This window comes from Lottia gigantea (assembly GCF_000327385.1).
Source record: "Lottia gigantea unplaced genomic scaffold LOTGIsca_69, whole genome shotgun sequence".
NCBI classification, from domain to species: Eukaryota; Metazoa; Mollusca; class Gastropoda; family Lottiidae; genus Lottia; species Lottia gigantea.
The window spans coordinates 1,018,128-1,043,233 of record NW_008710347.1 but is presented as its reverse complement, the minus strand read 5'-3'; the positions used below and the strand labels follow the sequence as shown (position 1 = coordinate 1,043,233).

Below are 25,106 nucleotides of genomic sequence, written 5' to 3'. Positions count from 1 at the left end.
TTGTGAATTTGCAAAGATAGGAGTAATGGAGTATAGAAAAATGTTCTATATAAATAAAAAGAAAGCCAAACAGAGTACATACAGATATAGCCATTTTATTAGCTAACATAATCATGGCCTCTATATTACAGCTAGAATACATGCAGGAGGCAAGCATTTTGTTATGTATTCTAAAAGAGCCATGTTACAAAAAAGTACTACCTTGGGCATACCAAAGTTGAATTCAACAGACAAAAGCAGAACCATGCTTTCTATCTCTCTGCACCTAGCATGCTCCAGTCCTGTACAGAAGCAGGCTAAGAAGCGAGAATGTACTTACTGATTGTAATAATAAAGGAAATGATGTACCTGTATAACTACCCACTGATATAGGTTGTGTTTGCTGGGTACTCAGTGATGTTACTATAGGTAATGGTGGATGTAAGATATAATTAGTACCAGGTGCTTCTTGAGATATTAATGGACTGCTAGCTCTTTCTGGAGATTGTGATCTATCATCTATAATAAATTAATATCATTCTTGCTTACAAAGTTTCCTCCTATCTCTTAATCTTTTCATTATAGCCCTCTCACTGATGATTATGAATTTCATGTCCAACATGTGTCAATACGAATTTTTTGATTGAATGGAAGTTTTTAAATTGCTCAAAATAGTTACTTAATCAAGCTACTTCAAGAACATTCCAGGAAAAGTTTCCATAATTGCAATCTCATTGAAATAAGATTATGATTTTGTCGATCTCCATCGTAATCTAACAAGATTTATTCCATGTACTGGTGAAGTTTCGGCACTCTCCTGCCAATCAGAATCACTTTTACAAACAATATCATAATCTCACTGGTCATATAGCTCTACTTTGGTGTATCACTATCCAATAATTCTTGGTATAGATTACAACTGGAGATCGAATATTAACAAAATGAAATCATAATCCAGTTTTAATTAGATTGTAATGTATGATTTACCTCTGATAACAGTAACACCTTCTAAAGGAACATCTGGCTGTACATCAGTTGTATTAGTACTGTTATTAGTATCATTACTAACATCATTACGTTCTATTTCTTTATTCTTAGGTTCTATAATATAAACAAAATTAACATTGCAGTAGTCTTTCCTCATTTCTTTAAATCCAACTGTGAATGGTTAAATATATCCATCACTTTCAAAATATAAGCCTAAGAAACAACTAGTAGAATTCTATTTTCATTAAAAAGCGATAAAATAGAGATCATTTCATTGTTTAAAAATGTTTCATCCATTGTCTCATCTTGAATGATGAATGAAAAATAGCCAAAGCCATTTTTTACTCCATTCAACACAGAATACAGATAATCCTAAAATAGATAGCAGTGAAAGCCTGACAAAGCATAAGCTTTAAGTTGTCATCCTTTTACAGATGGATGTTACTGTGGATTACAAAGAATAATTACCTGGTTTGAAGAGTTCCTCCTTTAAATTTGGTAAGAATGTATCAATTTTATCCCAGGTTAACTTCCACAGCTGTGATTCTATACCATCAGCTGTATGAAATATACTAGCTGTTTCCATAACTAATAACATATTCTTTAATGATTCTGGTATGGCTTCCGACTAAATAAAATATAGAAAAATCATAAGCTTATATCATATAATCATATATTAAATATAAGTTTAATAGATCCTCCTTTGATAAAAGTTTTAAAAACATATTTATGACACTTTTAACCCTACTAAAGAAATCTAAATTTAGAAGGGTACAAATTCATAAAACCTCGTACCTTATTCTCGAAAAAACTCAAATAAAATCCAGATTTTAAGAAATTCAATATGTTCTATAACTTAACGAATGTCTGTAACAAATGACTGTCAGATCTGTTTCGAAGGACGTGATTGGATAATAAAATTGATTTTCAGATGAATGGTTAGTTAATGTTTCAAGAACTAGGTCCATGGTGTAGAATTATTGACTCCAGAGAAGGGAATGTATTAAACTACTCTAATATGAGTAGTAAACTATAACTTACCAATAAATCACTTCTATCAGCATGCATATATTTCTCCATAAAATCTAATATAGTTAACCACAGTGCTGTAAATGTTGTTAATGATAACAGAGGACTTAAATGTTGAAGGAAAACCTAAAAGACAATCAAAGCTAATAATTGGCTTTAGAGCTTAATAAAAAGAAAGAAAGAAAGAAATATACTTTGCAAGGTTAATAACTTAGGTTCACAAAGGATCCTTTTCTTGGCCTAACCTCATAGCATTGATCTTTCGTAACCTTCACAGCTGGGTCGGCTGGAATTGAATGAAGATGCCACAAGGTCATCAGACTTTCACATGCTGATAGAGATTAGAATCCACAGCCACCATTTGTCCACAGAATGACAATCTTCTCAATGGAATACATGAGGATAACAATACCAAATGTTTCTGATTCTTAATATTGCAAGAAATTAACTCACACGCATCACTAGACATCATAACAGTCCAATACTTGAATTATACCTACCTTACAAAGTAAAGTGGAAGCTCTCATTCTAGTTTCTTCCATACCACCAGGATCTTGTGAGTTGATATTCTCTAGTAATTTGGTTAATAGTGGAAATAGAACCTGCAGAATTTAGAAGCAGGTTAATTTACAATACAAAGAAATTTTCAGTTTCTCTCAAAACCAAGCAAGTAATTGAAATAATTCAAGGTATGAATGTGGATTATGTTATCGTTCTGAAGAAATAAACACTGCTTTGTCAAATGACAATAAAAATGACCGGGCAAAGCATTTGCTAAAAAGAAGCTAAATTTCATTGTCTAAATTGGAGTTTCACTCATATTGACTATTCATACAAATTTTGGACCACCTATATAATTAATATGTATATAATACCTTATTAAAACAAGCCTCCCATTCTACAGCTGATAATGTTTGTAAGTCATGAACTAATAAAGCTCGTTGTAAATAGGTTAAGGCTTGACTTCTCACTTGTCTTCTAGAATCACAACATAATCTGGCTATACCTGTAACAAATATATATATATATCAGTATATTAATATCTAATATTGAACTTGAGGAATTTAATCTTTGCTGAAGATTTTGACAACAATACATAAACAAATTAAATGGCTCTTCAAGACAGACTTTATCAAAATGACAAAGATAGTGTTCAGCAGACTAATTCTGCTCCCATACTGATTTTCAAAATCTTAAAATAGATACAGTTGCTATAGTTACGAATGCAAATGCCTGACTTCCAAAATCTAAGTTTTTTTAAATTACATTTTTAAAAATCCACACCGGACTCCTTTAACTCAATTGAACTTGGATTGCCTTTTGGCCTTGGGAATAATAGACAAAAGTTTTAAGAATTCTCACCTACATAGAATAAAGAGTTTATAAATATCATCCTTACATACCTTGTAACAATGGACACCAACATTTAGCCCACAATGAGCTGGTTTCAGCATCAATACCTTCACTATCAACTTTAGCCCAAGAGCTAAATATATTAGCAGCACGAGTATGTAGTGTATGCATGAGGTCTAATAGCTGGATAGACAATGAATGTAAACTGGCAGCCATATTGTCATGTTCACTATCATCATCAGAATTATTAATATTAGTTACACTTGGTGAGGAGCTAGATTTCTTCATTTTATTACTCTCTTTTTTACTACGATGTATTCTATGATGAGACTTTTTCTCTTTTAATGTTGTTCTCAATTGTGTCTTTAAGTGACCTGAAGACAGAGTACAAGTAAATTAGTAGATTACATCTAAAATCAAGTTCTTATTAGAATGGTGTGTATATATATACCTTGAGGCCATTCAGAGGAATAAAGTTCTAAATACCATATAATTGCAAGTATAATGCGCATGTTAAATTAACAATATGAAACTTACGTCTGAAATAGTTCGCAATAGTTCTGTACAAGTCCAAATGTTGATCATATTAATTGTAATTCAAAGCCAGCTATTCTGATGACGGCTTTGGGATAATGACCAAATATAGAATGTCCAGAAAATCTTACCCAGTGGTATGGGTATATAGTGTGAAAAATTCATGAGAATAAACACATAAAATAAATTTCGCTTACCTCCATTTAAACTGGCCTCTACAAAAGTCCTGATAGCATGAACACAACTTTCAAAATTATGTGGAGTGATATGGGCTGCATCACGAACAAGGAAAGATAAAGTCTCTGAAGATTTCAACAAAGCTTTGCTATCACAATAATGTAGTACTTCATTTAAATCTATTGTAAATTGGTTGATTTTTCTTTGTTTTGAACTGGGTGGAGGATCTTCTTTATTTACCTACAAATATTATTTACATATATCTAATTTCAAAATACACAACATTTTTGGCACCTTCTGATTTCATAAAATATTTTTCATGCATTTTAGGACCATTTTTTTCATTATTTGCATAAATCCAATTTTTCATCAAAAGTCTGTGGTTTCTGTTATTATACAAATGCTTAATCGTATAAAGTTGCGCATAATATCTTAAGGTATTTTGAGATAGTGATGTCATTAAACGCTTAGCTTAAGTGAAATTGCCAGACCCACAGATGTAATTGTGTTGTCAGCGTCCCTGATACAAATAAAAAGTTAAGAAAACCTCTTTACAATCCCTCTAAGTCTAATAATAATGGTAACAGTTTAGATTTACATTCATCTGGCAAAAATTAAAATCCAAAAAAAGATTTAGTCCACTTATATTGCTTGGTAACAAATATTTGGAGAATTGTATAAACTAAGTCTTATTGAACCTGCAATGATTTTATATGATTAGGGTATACTTACCAAAAGCCAACTACCGTTATCTGGTACAGGACGTAACTGTAATTCTGGTGAAACAGAACCAACACGTTTATTCTGTACATCATATAATTCACTATCACTAGTATAACCTCTTTCACTAATATCACTAGTCTGAGAATTATTACATTGTATTTCACTATCAGACTGGGCTCCTACAAATAAATTTATAATGAAACAAAATTCTGGAAAAATGATGACAGGCAATGTGATGCAGTATGCAAAGAGAGAAATTTTGCCAAGACAGTAGTATTTTTTCAATTTCCAACTCAAAAACCAAGTTAGAATATCTATTCGGAATTGACCTCTGAACTTCCAGATAAACAAGCAAGCATCTAACCCTTGAGCAATTAGAGAGAAAACAAGTTTTCCATGTGAATAGACATGTCTGTTATGACTCGCATAATAATTCACATTGTGCATTGAACAGAAATATCATGAAATTTACCTGCATCACATAATGATTCTTTAACATCAACACCAGAATGAACTTGCATTAGAGGAGGAGGATTGGCTCCAGCTCCAACAACTTCCAGAGTCATGAACAATGGGAACCAGTCTTGACTAGAGTGTATATTAGCTGCATTTGTACGTAATAAATCATGTAAACCAAATGCTACTTGTCGACTGATATTATGGATAACGTCAGGTTTCATCATTAATAAGATACGTAATGATGTTAAAACTTGTGGTGCTATTTCTTCACGACGTAACAATCTAATAGCTAGTCTTAATAATCCCACTACAGCACGTTCAACTAAAAATGACTGTTCATTAGCATTGACTATAATATTATAGAGGTGATCTCGTACAGCTTGCCATATCAATGATACACGATCCCTACAAATAGAAATAATTCATACAATTAATCAATTTGCCAAAGGAAAACTTTTTCAAACACCTTTTCTTTTGAATCATTTTGTACAAAATGACCATATAAAGTTTAAGACATTAAAATTGATAAAAAAGATACCTTCCCAGGCAAGGTAACATACACCCAATGGCAGCTGTCTACTAACGTAATTTGATTGACTTTTACTAATTCAAGGGCAATAACTCAAAAACCGTTCATCCAATAATTAGCAACTTCAAAGTTGACCATCAATATATACATGCATACCAAGTTTCATCAAGATTGGATGCAAACTACAGCCTCTCTTGTCTACAAGAAATATGGACAGACAGAACAAAAGAATGGACATACAGACAGGTCAGACAGCAAAATACATAAACACTAAATTGTATAATATAAGCTTACAAATGATGACTAATAAATTTTATTCATACACAACATTCAATTTTACCCTACATGACATATGGCTTACCTATTTTGAAGGACTGTTTTTATCAACAACTCTAAGAAAAATACAGCTGCATCTTCATCAAATTGTGTTTGATCTTCATTACCTTGACAAGCCAGTATCAGAGCCTAGAATATAGACATCACATTTAATGTAAGCAAACACATCTATCTGAACCAAAAATGAGGACAAATAGCTCACTTAACAGCAAACAATAGCTCTCTGGATATACGTCTTCTAAGATGGTTAAATTTATTTCGAAATATTTTCAATGGAAAAAAACATGACATATTCTATATTAGCAAAAAGATTTCTAACATTCATGGACACGAAAATTTCATTGGGTATTTTAGATAAATGAAGACCAGACTTCCTCATCATATAAAAAAAAATCCTTGACTGTAAAATGACAGAGATAATCATGCTCTTACCTTGACTAATTCTTGTAAAGAATCTTCACGTAGAAATTTACTATCCAATATTAATAAATCTATATGACAAGCTTCAATACATTGCTGTGCCTGTTTAGCAGCATCTTGTTCTTCTAATGTTGGACCTTTCTGATTGGAAGCTTCTGATAGTGAGAAATATGAATAAAAACTGCTAAATACACCAGCTTCTGACCTGTAAATAGATAATAGTTTCAATTCAATTTCTTTCTTATCCTTTCTATGATCATATATATAATCAAATTTCATCAAAATCTAGAAAAAGCAAACACTGACCAGGAGGAGAAAACAAGAATATTCTACACTTTCGGACTTTCAGCTCAATTCTAGAAAGCATAATGAAAAGAAGAACATGTTTATATCTTTGACAATAAATTTCTATTACCTTTGATTAGTTGTGTTATCTTCTCTTATGATACATATTTTACCAGCAGGATCAGCAAAATCTTCCACCTATACAAAATACAACCATTCAAATAAGTGAAAATATTTATTTCAAATGAATCTTTAATTTTGAAAAGGAAGTTCTCTATAAGTATTAGCTGGTCAAATCAAACAATTAGCTTTGAGTTATTAAGATTAAACTTCAACTCTGCTACGCAACAATTTAAACTGCCGCAGTTGTCATTATCCATGATTAGCCTGGTGTCACTATACTACTGCTTTATCTCTTCACCATCCTTTCAGAGAGTTCACATACCCACTAATACTGATTCTATATATTTCAGAAACTCTCTTACCTCTATCATATTTTGTGGTAATAGTTTAGCTCTATATAACTGTAACATACAATCTAATATATTCTTCCAGCCTTCACGTAATATATCACCATGTCTATGTGCTAGAGCAAACACAGTTCTAGCAGCTAACTGAGCTTTAAAATTAATACCAAATGATACTGGTATGTTTTCTGGTGCCTGCAAGAACAATATACACATTGAAAAATTGGAATGATGCAAATCGATGCTCACAATCTCTTTAAGTGAGGTTTATTTTATCTATGAATTGGATTGAAAAATTAGATTAATTTCATTGTCAAAGTCAAAACCAGCTTCAACTAATATCATGTCAGGCACATTTATAGACATACATAAACATGTTGAATGTTATTAATTTAATTTATTGGAGAAAATTGATGAAGTGATCTGATAAATATAAAAACATATAATCAATGTATCATATGATATAGCCATAAGAATTTGTTTGTCAGTACCAGTTCAAGGTCAAATGATATGAAACAAAATAAAATAGCATTATTCATCATATAGACATAACCTTGGCTGTTATGAATATTATGAATATATTATTTCTTACCTCTACAGAACTGAGTAATGTAGTAAATTTACATAATGATATTCCTAAATTATCAAACACATCACTAATACCATAATGGGCTGATATCATAGCACATTTCCTAAAGATCAGGGAAAAAATAACACATTCTCATACGATTCTCACAATAGTTTATTGAGATAAACTTAAGTTTATGATAATATAATATAACCTGAGCACTGAGACATGTTTTCTTGCTTCTGGATGGATTCAAAAGCTCAACAGACGACACGTTATCAGACCCCCTAATATGGCATGGCTTAAATACAGAGAAATTGAAATGTAACCTAGGTGACAGTGAGTTGGCTGTACTGAACAGGTTCCATCTCTTCCGACTCTATGCGTGAATCGAACAGTATGGAGCCTGTGACATAACATTCAAAATGGAGGTTGACTGATGTAAATTTCATTCTTCTATTTCATTCATGGAACACATTGTAAACCTTGATCTAACTTTGAACTTTGGTTTAGTCCATGAATTCTGAATTAGCAGAACTCACCAAATGCCAGTCTATACTTTCAAACCTAAATTTGTGTCCAAGACAGCTTAATTGAAATCAAAATATCTTGTTCATTTCATTTGCATTTTTGATCATTAGAATTTTCACTCACCTAAATCCAGAGATAGCTTTCTGTATCATGGCCTCATCACCACTCTTATCAAATACAAAACTTAACGCAGCTACTGTAGGACCCCAGATTAAAGTAAATATCTCATGATCAAATAGTCCAGTAGGAGCATGTATATAAACACCTTCTTTAGTAGCTCCACGCTTTAATGATTGCTGCAAATAGAGCAAAATGAACACCATATTTTACAGAATTCAAATTTACAAAACAAAACAAAAAACAACGAAATTTTGTGGTTTTTGTCACTATGTTGAAATGGGATATATAACATTCAAGTCATTTGGCTAAAAAGTCCAATTGAATTGTGAAATTTTTTATTAAAATCTGTTCTTTTGTGAATTGATCTAAAAACTCTTTATAAGCTTATTGAATAGACAGTCTTTAATTTAATTTATACCTTCCAAATATAATTCTCTTTAACAAGTCCAGTCTGTTCAGCTGGCATCACAATCTCATCATTTCTAAAAAAAAAACCAGTTTATCTATATAATAACAATACAGGTAATGATAACTTTAACTTAATATAACTATATAATCATGATATGCATTGCTTATAGGAGAGTTACAGTGGCAGATTATATGGGTTTCACTGCTGTATCAACAAAGAATTTGAGAATACGAAGCAAAAAGTTTCAGATTATATGGGTTTTACTCCTGTCAATCAAATCAAATCAAATCAAATCAATATTTTTGTATATTACCCAAAACATATATTAAACTCACTTGATAGCATTATATATTTCTTCTAACATATCTTCTTCAAAATCATTTCCACCATTAGTTTTAGTTAAATTCTTTCTGAATTCCTATCAAAATACAATTAATTGATCATAAAACTTATTGAACTCAAAGCAGGTCACAAAATGATACAAAATTAACCTCATTATGATCCCAATCAAGCAAGCATAATGAAGCACACATTGTAAGTGAAATAAACTGAAATGAAGTTTTACATCAAATTTTCAGCACCTGAATAAGATACTGAAAATGAGCCAAGCCGTGAAGTGTGCAGTGAGGAAAAAATTGCCAGGATAGCCTCATTAGACTACTCTCTATGGCCGTTATTTGGCACTAGAAATTGTGTACAAATTTACTTACTGCAAAAGACATGGGAGTTGTTTGTCTTCTAACATTATGATTATGTTGATCAACATTTAACATAATTACAGCATAAGCTAGAGTAAATGCAGCATCTACATTAGCAAATGGTTCACCATTAGATATCTACAATATAAAGATTACAATTTATAACCATTTATTTACAAATTTGTTTTAGATTTGATACATATTGCAACAATTTGTGGTTGATTACATTCATGAAAGTTCTATCGAGGAACCGTTTGCTTCACAATACCAACATTTGTTACATTGCAACAGAATGAATTATGCATCACACTGCTTTGGAACGTGCTATTCATTTGAAAACATCAAGTGGAAAAGATAAAAGCCTTTTATGTCATAATAGCTCATCAATAATTTTTACATAGTTTTACATAGAAGCACAGTCAATGTCCTTTCCCTAGTCATTCCAGAAAGAATTGGACCTAAAAAAACAGAAGAAATATCATTCATTACCGTCCAATGTTCAGCAAAATGTTCTAATAAATAAGATATAACAGGAGCTTCACCAGGTAAACGGAATGCTTCTAAATATTGTCTTAATGATTCATCTACTCTTTGATCTTCAAAATTGAATGATCTGAAATACAAATATGTTAATAAGCAGGCATCAAGTTGTTTTTCTAACAAGGCAATGCTGATGATTGAGCTGTAATCGAACAGTCAATGAATAAATGTTTGTCAATATGAAAATCAACCAAGATCTTATCTTAGTAAGCATTCCAAGTTTCCCAGCAATCTCTAATGAAGCTATGTTTAAGGTTGTTTCTGGTAGAATAGGTATACCCCCTTTATACAACAGTAACTGTGACAAAACCATTTAATCAATTGTTCAACAATAAGTTGGTTTTAGTTAAAAAAATCCATTTTGCCATTAATGTCCGCAGCATGTGTAATGCTTGCATTATGAACTTAATTTGGTTAATTTGGCAAAAACAGCCTTTTAAAATTAACTATAAATTGGTTTTCACTGCCATTTTAATTATAGGCAACAAATAAATACATAAGCTTACTTGACATAAGCCAACAATATGGCTGCATGTTTTCTGTTGGCTATATATTCTCCAATCATCTTCTTATCTAAACGTGGATTTTCTCTTAAAAATGTCACCACTTCTTGAACATCTAATGGTGTTTTCAGTAAACCTTGTTCTTGTAGGAAAGCTATTCCTTTAGCTGGTTTGATATTAAACTGTTCTGTACCAGTATGATATAGCTGGAAATTCAATATTTAATAATTAAACCCTGTTCACATGAGCACGATTTCATTGGCTATATTAAACTAAGCTGGTTTAATATTCTATTTGTAACCTTTAGGAAGTGGTAAGTTTCTTACTGTCATGTGTGGACACGGTGTACATCACCAAGGAAATCGGTCTATGCATCAATTTTGAGCGGTCGTGCATCTACACTAGTCATCTTGCTTAAGCACTAGGTGAAATAAAAGCTAAGTATGTTCAAAGAAAGAGCTACATACCCTTTTTTTATGTTTAATAGCAGCTATCTCTTCTGAGGTCTTAATTCGTGAGTTTGATTTCATTCTGTTAGGTTTAATTTGTGGTCCTTTTCTACTTTCTTTAGCTGCTTTATTTACATCTACAAACAGAATTAGTTCTTTAGGTCTGAAGAGGAATAGGGTGTTCTTGAATTGAAATCCCTATATGTAAGTTCAAATGAACTCTGCCAATCATACATAAACTGTCTCAGGTTGATTGCTAATATGCATGAATGGAATAGTTAAATAGAAAGTCAAGGGGGTGTCAAAATAAACAACCAGCACACTATATCTATCGTTCTGATAACTCATTATTACAGTTAACTCAATATGAATATTTTTGTTGACCACAGATCATGAGAAATAAAACCTTATGCCTAAGGTGTAAGCCTTGCAAAATATTATAGCACATAAAATGGTGTTAATACACAGCAATGTGTCAATATCTAACAATAACTCTAAGCTTGATGGTAAACTGATCAATGGATAAGATTGAACTTGATGTTCTGAAGAGTGTGATAAGCATAATAATATACCAACCTAATGTTAAATCTGATTTTTTGAGTAGATTTTGAGCCATACCGTAACCAGTTGATGGAGGACCAATATGATTGATGTCTGAATCACCATCTGAACTACTAGTAGATACTTCATTTCTTGTTTTCCCTACAATAATATCAACACATTATTAATATCAACACATTATCAATATTAACACATTATCAATATCAACACATAATCAATATCAACACATGATTAATATCAACACATGATTAATATCAACACATTATAAATATCAACACATGATTAATATCAACACATGATTAATATCAACACATGATTAATATCAACACATTATAAATATCAACACATGATTAATATCAACACATTATAAATATCAACACATGATTAATATCAACACATTATTAATATCAACACATTATTAATATCAACACATTATCAATATCAACACATTATCAATATCAACACATGATTAATATCAACACATGATTAATATCAACACATGATCAATATCAACACATCTAAACACATGATCAATATCAACACATGATCAATATCAACACCTGATCAATATCAACACATCTAAATACATGATCAATATCAACACATGATCAATATCAACACATTATTAATCTTAAGAGTAGAGTTTCAAAGAGACCTTGTTCATGTCTCTTTTCTTGGAAACATGGACAGAAGTCTCATTATCTATTGAGAAAATGGTGACCTCATTTGAAGAAGTATGAAGGAATAGTCTAGGTGATGTCATCCAACATTTGACCAAAAGTGAGACAATGGGCTTAAAACTGGCCCTTCTCAGAAATGTGTGAAAATATTATAGCTTATTGAATTATAATTTTAATGATGTATAGTATGAAAAAGTTTGAGTTAAATGATACACACTGAGACGTTAAAGACATCTACTGGCTATTACATAATTGAAAGAACATGGAATCTATCAATACTTTACTCATGGTGCCTAGATGACAAATAGATGATTATGTTCATCTAAAACTCGTTTAATTTTAATTTGAAAGATTATTGTCTATGGCTCACCTTCTGTTTTTTCATCAAGTTTATCAGGATTATCTAACTGTGTTTTACTAGAACTAATAATACGACTATGACAATGTTGTTCTATACTGTCTACCATTGTTAATAATACATCTAATGATAGTAGATGTGTTGTAAATAAACCAGATACAGGAAAAGCATTCTACAATATAAATATAATATACATCTTATATTAATTTACATATACATATTAAAAATTTTATAGCATTTTTCAAAAATTTAGTTTTATGGATAATTATTTTGCTTTCTTTGTTTGATAAGTTATAACACCAGGTAAGTTCACTTATGAATATTTACTCTTAATGGTAAAGATTGAGAATCTAAATTTTATGTTCATTCTAAGAGGAACTATTCCTTTAAGAAAGAAGACAAAACCGTCTAAAATTTAATCATTTCAGAAATAAAACCTTATGAAATCAAAAGCTCTAGGATGGCTATCTTATACCATAAGAAAAGAGTACTTTACCTTTGATATTAATTTAGTGATATCATCTAGTAGATTAGAACAATATAAATCACAATCATAATTTAAATATAACTCAGTCACCAAGCCTGGTATTCTCCATAACTGTATCAACCATTCCAACGCCACTTCTTTAGTTTCATCATGTGATACTTTAGGTGATTCTGATACTATAATATCAGCTAGCTTCGTCAGAAATATCTGCAAGAAAAAAAACATAATTCAAATTAAAAACTTTTATTCAATACCTTTGGTATCAATAAAATGTTAATTATCATATGAAATTCTATCTGTTCAGGTTAATGCAATCTAATTCAAATTAGATTATAATTTCGTATCTTTTCCTGTTTTCTGACATTTTAAGTCTACATTGTAATCTAACAAGTTTTCTACCAAAGCCTGTCCCGATAATGTTATTTTAACCAATCAAAGCGTTTCATGTAAAACTCAAATCTAAATATTTTATTACAATACAGAAGCGAGACATGGGTTACATGATTGTATATACAATAAAAAGATGAACTCACCTCTAATTGAAATTTTAAATGACCTCTCATAGATTCAAACAATAAAAAACAAACTCTTAAAGATGCTGCAAATAATGACAATCTATCCATAGATAAAATCTGAAAATATAATCAAATTCAAAATATAATCAAGGTACGAAAATCATACAAAGACAGAACAATCTTTTCTGTTCTTAAAAACAGGAAATTCTGAAGAATCATACTGCTTGAATAACTATCCCAGAAGTATATAATTTTAACGTAACATAACCAAACTTACCAATAACAAATTTTTACAGGTTTCATCTTTAATCAAATACAATAAACTATTAAAGGAACTAATATGGTCAGCTCCTACTTCTAGAGCTACAGTTATCAAACTTAATCCCATATGTATCATAACATCAGTATTATGCCTATCTAATGGATTAGATAGAGATACAACAAATCTTAATAACTCTCTAACACATGGTAATCCATAGGGAATCAAAGGTCCACTTCCTACAATACAAGACAAAAATTATTCTTAATATTATCATTAAATGTAGGGTTGAATATTGATGACTACAACAGCAGGCTACCCATCAATAATCACAATTATTTTATTGAGAAATCTTCTAAATACTTAAAGATGGGTTTCCTTATATTTTAGTGTCAAATTAAGCAATATTTGATAAATTGGTGTTTCTAATAAATTATTGTGTATTCTTAATCATATCATTATGATCTTATTGCATATAATTAAGAGTTTTAACCAATCACACATCTACATGTGTGCACATTCTGGATAAACAAAAAAAGACTTTTGGACCTTTCTTTATCGGTCACTTATTGGAATTCTGCTGGAAATTCTCTTCTTATTTAGTTAATTATGAATTAATTATGGACATGTGAGAAAAACTGGTATTTTTCCAAATCATAAGAACACCTCTACTTTCTATTCATATAAGTATTAGCATTTTCATAAATGAAAATAAGAGAACCCTTCTTTAAGAAAGGATTTTTAATACTACAAGTTATTTTTGTGTCATTTAATAATCAGTATACTAGAAAAATATGAATATTTCTTGCTTTGATTGCCTTTATTACATGAAAATACAGTTTCCCATTTACAAATAGTGTTCAGAGTCTATAGAGTTAAAAGCTTCAAGTAATGGCAAATAAAATAAAAGATTGTATTATGTCTTACCTTCTTTATGTTGATAATGTGGTTGAGTAAATCTGATACCTCTAGGATTAACAAAATCACCATCATTGACTGAGGCTGTATCAACAGAATGTACTGATTCATTATCATCACAATTTTCACTAACTTCAGAGATCTCAGTTTCACTTGATGATTTCTATATAAAAGATAAACATAAATTACAATTATAAGTTTATATACTATATTGAATTCTCTGATGAGTTACTTCCCCTACTTAGCCTTCTGCTCACAGTTGACAGACTGACAGAAATTCTGAATAAAAACATGTACCACCTTAAGCTACCTATGGAAAGATATTCCACAAGAAGAATCAAATTCTAGCACTTGAAGTAAGTCTGTAAGATAGTGCTTAAGGAAATTTCCAAAATGGAGTTTCTATCATCTACGAAGATTTGCAAAGACCTTTTACAATCAAAAAGAACAATAAAGTATAATCAAATGAACTTGGGATTTATAAGATCAGTCTGTAAGGTAACCAACCTTTAATTGAGGATCATCAGGAGTTGTAAGAGTTACTACTGGTAGTGAAGCTAACTTTTGATCATCATCCTGGTTATCTGTGGTATTGGGCTGCTCAACTGGTGGTGAATCAACATTCGGGTCAGTATCACCCACAGTATTCTGCTCTGAATCTACAGGTACAGATTCAACATCTTGATCTATATCTGTGGGTTGTTCTGATGTTGGTGTTCTATCTTGTATATCAGTAGCAGCCTAATAAAGCAATGTTTAACATTTTTATCAAGTTTACAATTTATAGTTTGCAAATAAAATCAGTATCATATGACTTTATTTTGCTATTAAACAAGCCAAATGTAGCCACAATAGTTTATTATATAAAAAATTATAATACTTTTTAATGTAAGAAGAATTTCTAAACACTGATAGCACTATTCCAATATTAAATCAGATATAAGTGGTTTTTGAAATTTCACTTAAACAAAGTGTTTTATGATCTATCTATCCTAAAAGCTCTTAGATATCAAAAGCAGTTTTTGTAATAGTGACATAATATACTTGTAAAGCATACTTACAAAATCACAAACATCTGAGAGAAAACTAGAATGATGCAAGTGGTCCCTGATACACATAAAACTAGAAAACCTCTTTACAATACCAAAAGATTCATGAAATAAGTTAAATTTACCTGGAAACTTTCATGAATATCAATAACACCTAAATCAGAAGATACAGGAGTAGTAGCTATTCTATCTGAGGTAACATATTCAAAACTATTAGTCTCTGGATTCTGACTACCATCTGAATTCTGTTCTATATTCTCTTCAACTAATCTATCTGTTTTATCTGGTATTGGAGTTGACTGATTCAATTTCTTATTCCTGGGTTTTGGTGATCTTTTTCTTTTACCTAATCTAGAGGGATCAACCCCACCTGCTCTCATTTTTAACTACAAAAACACAAAAACAGACGCATCAGAAACTATCTTGATTCTATGTTGTAATTGAACTTGCTAGATATAACATTGAATCAATACATTGTAATCAACATTAAACATTATGACACTGTTATAACAACAAGTAATATTACCTTTTTCATGCTAGCGCTCCATTTTGGATCTTCTTTGAAGACAGGTAATCTAGTAAATAATAACTGTACCATATCCATTAGTGTATGTTCAGCAGACTTTCTTAAAAACTCTACAAGAAAAAAATAAAAACTTCAAATGAACAGTCCAACCTCACTTATGAGGCAGGCTAACCTTCCAGGTTTAGGAGGGTTAGTTCACCTGTTTACCTCATCTCAACAACTAGTAAGGTATATCTCTATTATCTCAAAGAAGACAGCAAATAAACATTCTACACTTCTAACAAATAGTTAGTGAAGTTAATATCATTAATCAATACACACCTGAAAGTCTCATTTCAAAACAAATTCTAAAACATGACTGCATAATTTCACAAACTGATTCATTAGTTAATAAAACACCAGCAGGACATAATAACAAAGTCCTTAAAACCTACAAAAACAAAATATCTTACAATAATAAACAAACCACATTAATCATAGCAAGCATCAAGTTTTTTGAACAACAAAAGTTTCTTCTCCAAATATAAGTGTATATTTGTGTGTATAAAACAAGGGTCCTATACAGAAAGGGTTCATACAATATACTTGCACAGTGAAATATCTATATTTTCCCCCAAGTTTAGATATTAACTTCTGAAAATGACAGAAAAATGAATTGGAATTAATTTGGTACTTACATAAAGAATTTTCATTAAGACTACTTCATCTGTACTAGGATCAGTTCCTACAAACCTAGCATGAGTTACAGCATCAGCTATATTTTCTATAGCAGCTGGTGATAATTCACATTGTACATCTGAAATAGACAAGACAGGAATAATAAATAGACTTGTAGCTTTGAATGCTAGACATGTCTGATAAAAGCTCTTAATTGTCTGGCCAAACTTAATTTAACATTAAATTTTACTGATTTTTGATAGGTATATTTTAATCTTACAGTTAATATGATCAGTTTTCTTTTAAATCAACATTTTTGTAATATGGTATGAACAAGTTGTATGTTTTCCATGATCACAATGAAAAAACCCAAACAATTTGACAAAAAGGTTTTAAAAGAAAAACAATGCTGTTTATCAAGCTCTGCATTGAACAGTGACAAATTTGTTCCAAAATAAAGCATAATCAAACTACTTACCAACAAGTCCATATGATAGGAATTTATTGATTGAAGTCAAAGCTAGTCCTGTAATAGGTCCTGTAGTATCTTCTGAACGAACCACTTCCAAAAATGGTGTTAGAAAACCATTTGGTTCCAACTCATCTAAATCTGTCCAAAAAAAAAAATGTTACCTCTCTAGTTAACTCAAATGTTTGACTTTTTGACCATTGTTGAAATTTACATTATAGTTAGCTTAGCACTCGAAAAAATATCACTATTTAGTTATCCTTGATTATAACTCCAAATAAATACAAACACATATTGATCAACAACTTCTTAAGCCGTACACAAATAATGTAACAATACAAATGATAATAGAAAATCTTACCATGAGCTGTATTTAAAAGCTCTTTAAGTTGTGAAAAGGCGGACAATAATGGATCTCCATCTTCATCCTGAAAAATCATAACAATTTCTAGAATATATTCAACATGAAATAAAGGCTTACTGTTCTATTGTACTTAAAACATCAGATATCATCATGCAGTTTACAATATATTTTGCAATGATAGCAAGATTAAGCTATTCTTTACTACTGTCAAAGGGTTTTTAATACAGTCTGCTGCACAATGTTGGATCAATGTCCAAGATAAACAACTATACTCCTGCTTCACTTACAGGAAAAAAATTGGAACAAAAAATCCCAAATCATATATCAATTTTTGACCTATTGTGGGATTGAACATTCGGGTTAGTGTCCACCAAGCAGTATCACACTCATTGGGCAGCAGAAATCAACAAAACTGACATAAAATGTAAATACTGTGAAATTCTAGTTTAAGAAAAGTAAATTGAAAAAATAAACTTACAACTGTGCTATGAGAATTCCATCTTGTAGACCGTTTCATAGCAGTCACAACAAGAGATATTTCTCCTTGAACTATGTATATTCTATTGGGGGGACTCATTTTTGCTGAAAAGAAATCAATAAATTAAATCAAACTGCAGGTAAGTTGTCTGTAAGAATAAAGCCCCTCACGAAATATTGATAATTGAAAACCTGTAGACACATGAGTATGGTGTAATTGGACAAAACATCATTCAAAGAAAGTATGATTTGCTGAGACTTTTTGTTAATACATGAAAGACAGATAAACAAACTGTTTGGTATTATTATGTGATTCCGATATTACAGAATTTTCCGAAGAAAGATGGAATTTATCTTAAAAATATGACTCTAGGCTTAATAGGGTCAAGGCCTTAATTGATGTAAGCAATAACCACAACAACGTAAGTCAAGAGTAGGGTCATTGACTCGATTACAACCAATCTAGGCCTCATCTTCAAAATTCATTTGCCTTTTAGCCATTACGTTAAATGTTTATTGCCTGAAAAATGCAGTCAACATGAAATCACAAGTAGGTGTAATTTGAATCTAATTCCCAAATTGACTAATTTTCAAGACAAACTTATGAAGTGAAATAGATCTAGAATCTATGTCTATAATAAGTCAATGAAAATATAAGAAAGTAAACTGGATAAATAATTATTCAATGACAGATGACACATACTGCTATGCCAAACACTCGGAAAACATACCTCCTTTAGCTTGATATGTCTGCACAAATTCCCCAGTTAACAAATAAAATTACAAACAGTGTGTTGTACACAACTACATGGTTTAATTTTTCAGCATAATCATAATCTTTTTGATCATTTCAAGTGACGTGTATTGGAAATCGAGAGATGGCGTAGTACGGGCAACAACTCTTGATAAATAGGTAGCTTTGATTTTCTAGTCTCTTTAAGACAATGAGTCGATTTGTCCATTACATGACTAAAATGAGACAATTCGTGCTGTATACAATGGGTTGTTTGTGAGCCGTTTGATATGAAATAAAATTACCAGTAAATACAAAGATTCGACTTTTCCACAGAAAAAGAATAAAATAAGTTTCATTACATTTAAACATAGAACTGTAATACTGTATACTTTGATTTGAATGATAAAGTTGATTTGATATTTGGATTAATAAAAGGGACGCAAGTATTGAATGATTTAAATCAGACCTCATATAATTTTGTTTGCTGCTCAATGCAGCTATATTATATCATTTTCATCACGAAAACCAGATAGGGGATTTTGACCTTACCTGTTGTTACAATCAAAACATCTGCCTCTATTTCAGCCTGAGATAGCTAAGCACAACAATATATCCCGGGCAATGGGGGAGTAGGGGGCGATCCTGCCATGTTTTAGGGGGTTAAGGCCCTACCTCAGTGCAAACTAATATCGTTTCCCCCTTATTTCAGCCTTATATGACGAAATATGTCAGACTTGGAAATCCATTATAGTCTGGAGTCGAGAGATTACTTTTGTTAACGTAGTTACGTCCCTTATATCAAATGATAAAATTATACAATATTGAAATTTTGAAATTAGAAGTTCACAACTTTCTTCCTCTACCATTCTCAGGATTATTAAATCGCACAATCAGTGTTCCGTAATGCCTTTAACATGCAGACTCGATTTTATTAAAGAGATTTGATATATCTTATGATTAGCCAAAATTAAAATTTATCACGACGATCTGCAAATCAAAGTGTATAATTTTCATGATGAGTATGTAAGCCTATCTTGTCAAATCTAGTAACATTTAATTAGGTAACGCTCTTTTATTCAAACCAAGGGGAACTATATTGTACGCTAGAGTAATCTGTAGTTTACAACCGGAACATATTGAATTGCTTTATATATGCATCAAAATTTATAATTTAAAAAGTAACGTTTTATATACGTTTAACTTCAGAAATTTTTGTTGAAATTTTATATGACCACTGAGGCTAGTTATGAAAATGGATTAAATCTAATTTAATACACATAATTAAAATATCAGGTGGGAGATGTAATAAGGCAAGTCAAACATAAATGTTCGGAGTACTGTAATTCGAAGCATTGCACGGAGGTATACACTGTGTACCTCTCAATGTAAGAGAATTTCCATTTGATCCTCTGACTAGTACCAGCCCATTCCTGATTCTACCTCCTATCTTTCCACAGACGTCTGATATTCCAAACTTCCTTCTCGTGATCTTGCTCTTACCTCCTTCTTCACTACACGAGCCTCCCGATGTATACTTAGTACTCTGTTTCCTTTCCCCGTCTCACACTTCCACTTAACATATCTTCTAACGTTCTACTTTCCTCTCTATATTCCCTCTCCCCGTCTTCATTCCTCATTTGAATAAGCTATAGAAGGAATATAAAATAAAGTGTATATATAAGTGTCCATAATTTATTCTCAGCTTTACTAATACAGTTTACAGATCAAATCTGTCCACATCAGTATCGATAGTAATAGCCTTTTCCCCCTTATTTTATCCTTTCCGACAATGTAGCAGAAAATATTAGAAGGGGTTATTAGATCTATTCCAACAAATCCTTAATGGTCTGTAGTCTAGAGATTATTATTGTTAACACAGTTATGTCCCTTTTATTGGTGATCATTGTGACTCATAGACACTCTAATTGCATCTTATTACAATTACTATCACAAAGTTACTAATTGCAATGGACAATACGAGAATATCACATCTATCTGCCTCTATTCACAGGATCTTACAGAATCACTGGGTAGTGAAGATAGATAGTCAACTCGATAAGCCATTTATGAGATTCAAAAGAGGTTTTTAAGGTGATGGATTTGTATAACTTCTTTTTGGACCGTTCCTGTTTCCCATCCGACATTCTGATGTGCTTGTAAATCAGAAAACAATCAACAACAAAAAAGGGAAAACTGCGCCAATGGTCAGTTGAAGGGAGAGAACTGATAACAAAAGAGATTTTAAAAAAAATAGTTTACTGAAAATATTCATATTTTATTGAAATTTGCAACCAATTATCTTTTAATTATTTTGTGAGCTTTTTAAAAGAATATTATATATAAAATTGTTATGGAAGTGGACACGAAGGTGAAAAGGGGTAGATTTTCTTTATAAAATACCCCAAATATAGATTATTTGCTTAATTGCAAATACCCTCTCTTTCACATTTCTTCTGTTCCTTTGATGTGGTGCGTGCTTGCCAACTTTCTACCTTCATATAAAGAGAGTCAACGGCCAGAAATATGCCGAGATATGTCAGGAATTTGTCTTGTTACATATTTTCTTGTACCGTCTGTTTCTCGTTCACAAATCTATGAACACTATTAAATCCAAAGCTTTCTATACTGGTGTCGTGTAAAGGGCACCTGAGACAAAAAATTTTATGAGTATATAGTGAAAGGAGGAAGGAAATTTAATTTTATGGAGTTCACAGCGTCTCGTCTGATTGGTTGAATTCACGTCGACGTATTTCCAGACTGTTACCAGTTGCTTCAACCGGATGGACACAGATTTCCACAGCTCAGTTCTGTGACAATTGTTTTTACATAGTGGAACATGAGCAACTGATGGCAAGTGCGAAACCCATGGATATATCATGAAGAGCTTGTCAGGTGCTCGTTGTAAATTCCGTCAGTCGCAAAGTCGAACGAATCGAGTTCATTAACATTGTCGGATATTACAATTTAACAAATGAGTGCATTACAAATACACTTTTCCAAATATGTCTAAACGACTTTTTGTCTTACATTTTATATCCACAAAGGCATGGCAGAAACAGCCCAAATAATATTTTGACAATTGATTTAAGATAAATCAAAATGACAGGCAAAACATTGAATTATTTGCACGATTTCACAAAATGCATTGAACTGGATGTGACCACGAAGGCTGGTAGAATTATAAAATATTATTTAGTGTAAATGCCAGCATGCATGAACATATTTAATACCGATTAAACGCTTAAAGAAGTAATTTCCTAATGGTACTGCTTCTTAATTCTTTCTAAATCTGCACTAAAACTGATACAATAGAAAACAGATTAGCGGTTTCTTTTAATTGGTCAGACCACAATAGCTATGCGATTTATCTATAGGATTCAAGCGATTTCAGCATCTTTCTGAACAGCCTTTGGGTCTTGTCTGTCCATATTTTATGCCGATCATGATGAAAGCAACAGACTCGCTTCGTCTGATTGGTTAACTGGTGTTAGTTGTAATTTAAAAGGATAAAGATAAAGGATGTATCACTTTGTATAATTGAAATATAGTTTTGAGTTCGCCTTCAATACAATAAAGAGATCATCTTCGGAAGTTCAGATTGTCAATTCCAGGTCTTTAAGTAAATTCCCAGTCTTGTGCAGACAATGTGCGAATGTTATCTCTTGATACGCTTTTGTTTAAGCTTGGTCAGTCATTACTCCAAGGTTTAAGTACAGTGGAAGGAACCGAACGTCAGATTTACATATTGACGTGGAAAGTCGAAATTGAGCTGCATCAAGCTCTTTCCGGTACCTTAGACGACAATATACCTTTGAAAGTCACATTTTTTAAGCGAAGTGTATTTGTACTCTTCTCCATACAGACAGGATAGAAAGTATACGTTTTTCCGAATACTTTTTTGAAATTTTGTGATGTCGTGTTATCTAAAATAGTACAAGTTCTGAAGTTCTGTGAACTATTGTTTCAAATTACTGTTGATAAATGAAGTAAAGAAGTTTGGAATGTCTCCTTCATTAAGATTAGCCAGAATAATAATAGACCTCTAACATAGTCTATAGTTAACTTGTCACGGGTACACTATTATCACTATTTATTATCTATAGTTTACCTTGGTCACCATTGAATACTTATTGTCCACTGGATTTACTTTTCAATCAACTTTCACCTCTCTTTTTTAACCATTGCTTCCGCTCACTCATTCTTTCTTCCCCGCCCCTGGCAGAAACTAGACAGACCACTCATCAACCGTGACAAGATTGAGAATCAATTGCTTTGACGGACGTATACCGAGTTTCATTTGTAGCAAATAAGAGAGCAATTACATGTAAATGTGTGTTGGTAATTACTAGGTTTGATGCTGGAGTGAAGATACATGATTTCCACTAGCCTATAGTCTGTATTGTTAAATACAAAGAACATATCCAAACTTTCAAACAGACTTGACCATTATCTATTCTTCTGTAATGATCATTTCATATTTAATAAGACTAGTTTATCCCTTATTAATCATAAGATCAACAAACTGGCTTTGATTTCACTGACCGGACAATGGTCAAGGCTTCAAGTCTAATGAACCAGTAATTTTGTCACATATGGACGAGGAGGAAATTGTAGCCTTTCCATCATTTCTTAACGCATAATTTGGCATTGATATTGAACAGAGAGTGTAATGGAAGCCTCGGGTCGTCTGAGGACATGATGCTCCGACAGAGTAAAATGGGTCACTTGAAGATGGCGGTGTTTCTTTGTGGTTCAAATTTCTCATCTGTTCAGTTAGGTATCAATACTGTCAGTATATTTTAATCAGTATCTTTTTAACTTTTGTTTATTTTAGTCAATGTTAGATTATAGTAGATGAAGAGTTATAGTGAATATGTAAGCTGAACCTGATCCTGGTTGAACTATGGGTAGTTAAGCTAGGATTAGTGGTATAATATATGACCAAATGATACAAAGTATGACTGAATTAGAGGAATAGTTAAATGTAATTTTATACTTCCCTAAATTATGTCCATTTTAAATTGTTTTTTTCACCTCCAATAAAGACGTAAATTTCTTGAACTTGCCGGTTTGTATTTCAATATTGTGCCGATTAGATAAAAGTAACATAAGTCCCCTTCACACTTTTTTGGCGACACACACACAGCAGAGATAACTTGTAAAATTGACTATTTAAGAATGGAGTAATTAAGTATAATATAATTAACGACATAACATTATAATTATATTTCTATATGTATATAAAGTCATAATGGAAGATAAGAAATAGCAAAAGTATGTACATTAATAAATTTCTTAAAGGAATACTACGTCTTAGAATGAACATGAAATTTAAGAATTTTAAACTTGGCCAAAAAGAGAATATATTCATCAGTAGATATACCTGGTGTCATAAATAATATAACAGAATCCTTATATAATACAAAAAACTAATATTAAAACAATTACTTAGTTATATGAATTTTCCAATTTTCTAGATTTTACAGGGATTATGTTGTAACTTCAGGTAAGTTCACTGATGAATATATACTCATATTGACCAATCTTGAGAACTTAAATTTTATGTTCATTCTAAGATGTAGTACCACTTTAAAGAGTTTCTAAGCCACTTTACATTCCACAATAACAATTAATTCATCAATAACTATCATAATTTTACCATCATAATAATTCATTTATGGATAATCTGATAATACAACGGTAATTTGCGATATATATCATATAATAACAAATTACACTATATTTTTACTATATCAATGTGAGATATAGTTTATTACCTGTATATTTAATCGATTAATCAACTGAAATATTTGGCATCTTGCTTATTGGGCGTCAATATTACTGTATATGATATAATCAGTAAAAGTTAATTTTACCAAAGGTAAATAAACGAGAAGGTTGCAAGAAATGACATCTTCAGACAGACATGTCTGGAACACTTGATGCCATTCTGT

The 25,106-nt window shown here is 31.3% G+C and overlaps 1 protein-coding gene across 1 annotated transcript; it reads right to left on the bottom strand.

Annotated features, from left to right (window-relative positions):
* Positions 1-1,417: 1,417 nt before the first annotated feature.
* Positions 1,418-18,516, bottom strand: LOTGIDRAFT_130403 (hypothetical protein; the record flags this gene model as incomplete). Its single annotated transcript, XM_009065302.1, has 34 exons — positions 1,418-1,594; positions 2,008-2,121; positions 2,496-2,597; positions 2,871-3,001; positions 3,399-3,722; positions 4,080-4,299; positions 4,792-4,958; positions 5,264-5,646; positions 6,132-6,235; positions 6,539-6,731; positions 6,942-7,009; positions 7,297-7,473; positions 7,877-7,970; positions 8,501-8,673; positions 8,916-8,979; positions 9,242-9,324; positions 9,617-9,742; positions 10,094-10,217; positions 10,651-10,853; positions 11,115-11,218; positions 11,673-11,798; positions 12,708-12,867; positions 13,192-13,389; positions 13,716-13,814; positions 13,975-14,195; positions 14,884-15,037; positions 15,481-15,615; positions 16,076-16,309; positions 16,450-16,559; positions 16,771-16,879; positions 17,127-17,245; positions 17,585-17,716; positions 17,937-18,003; positions 18,418-18,516. 34 exons carry the CDS (start codon positions 18,514-18,516, stop codon positions 1,418-1,420), a joined length of 5,094 nt encoding a protein of 1,697 aa, XP_009063550.1.
* Between the last annotated feature and the right edge of the window lie 6,590 nt (positions 18,517-25,106).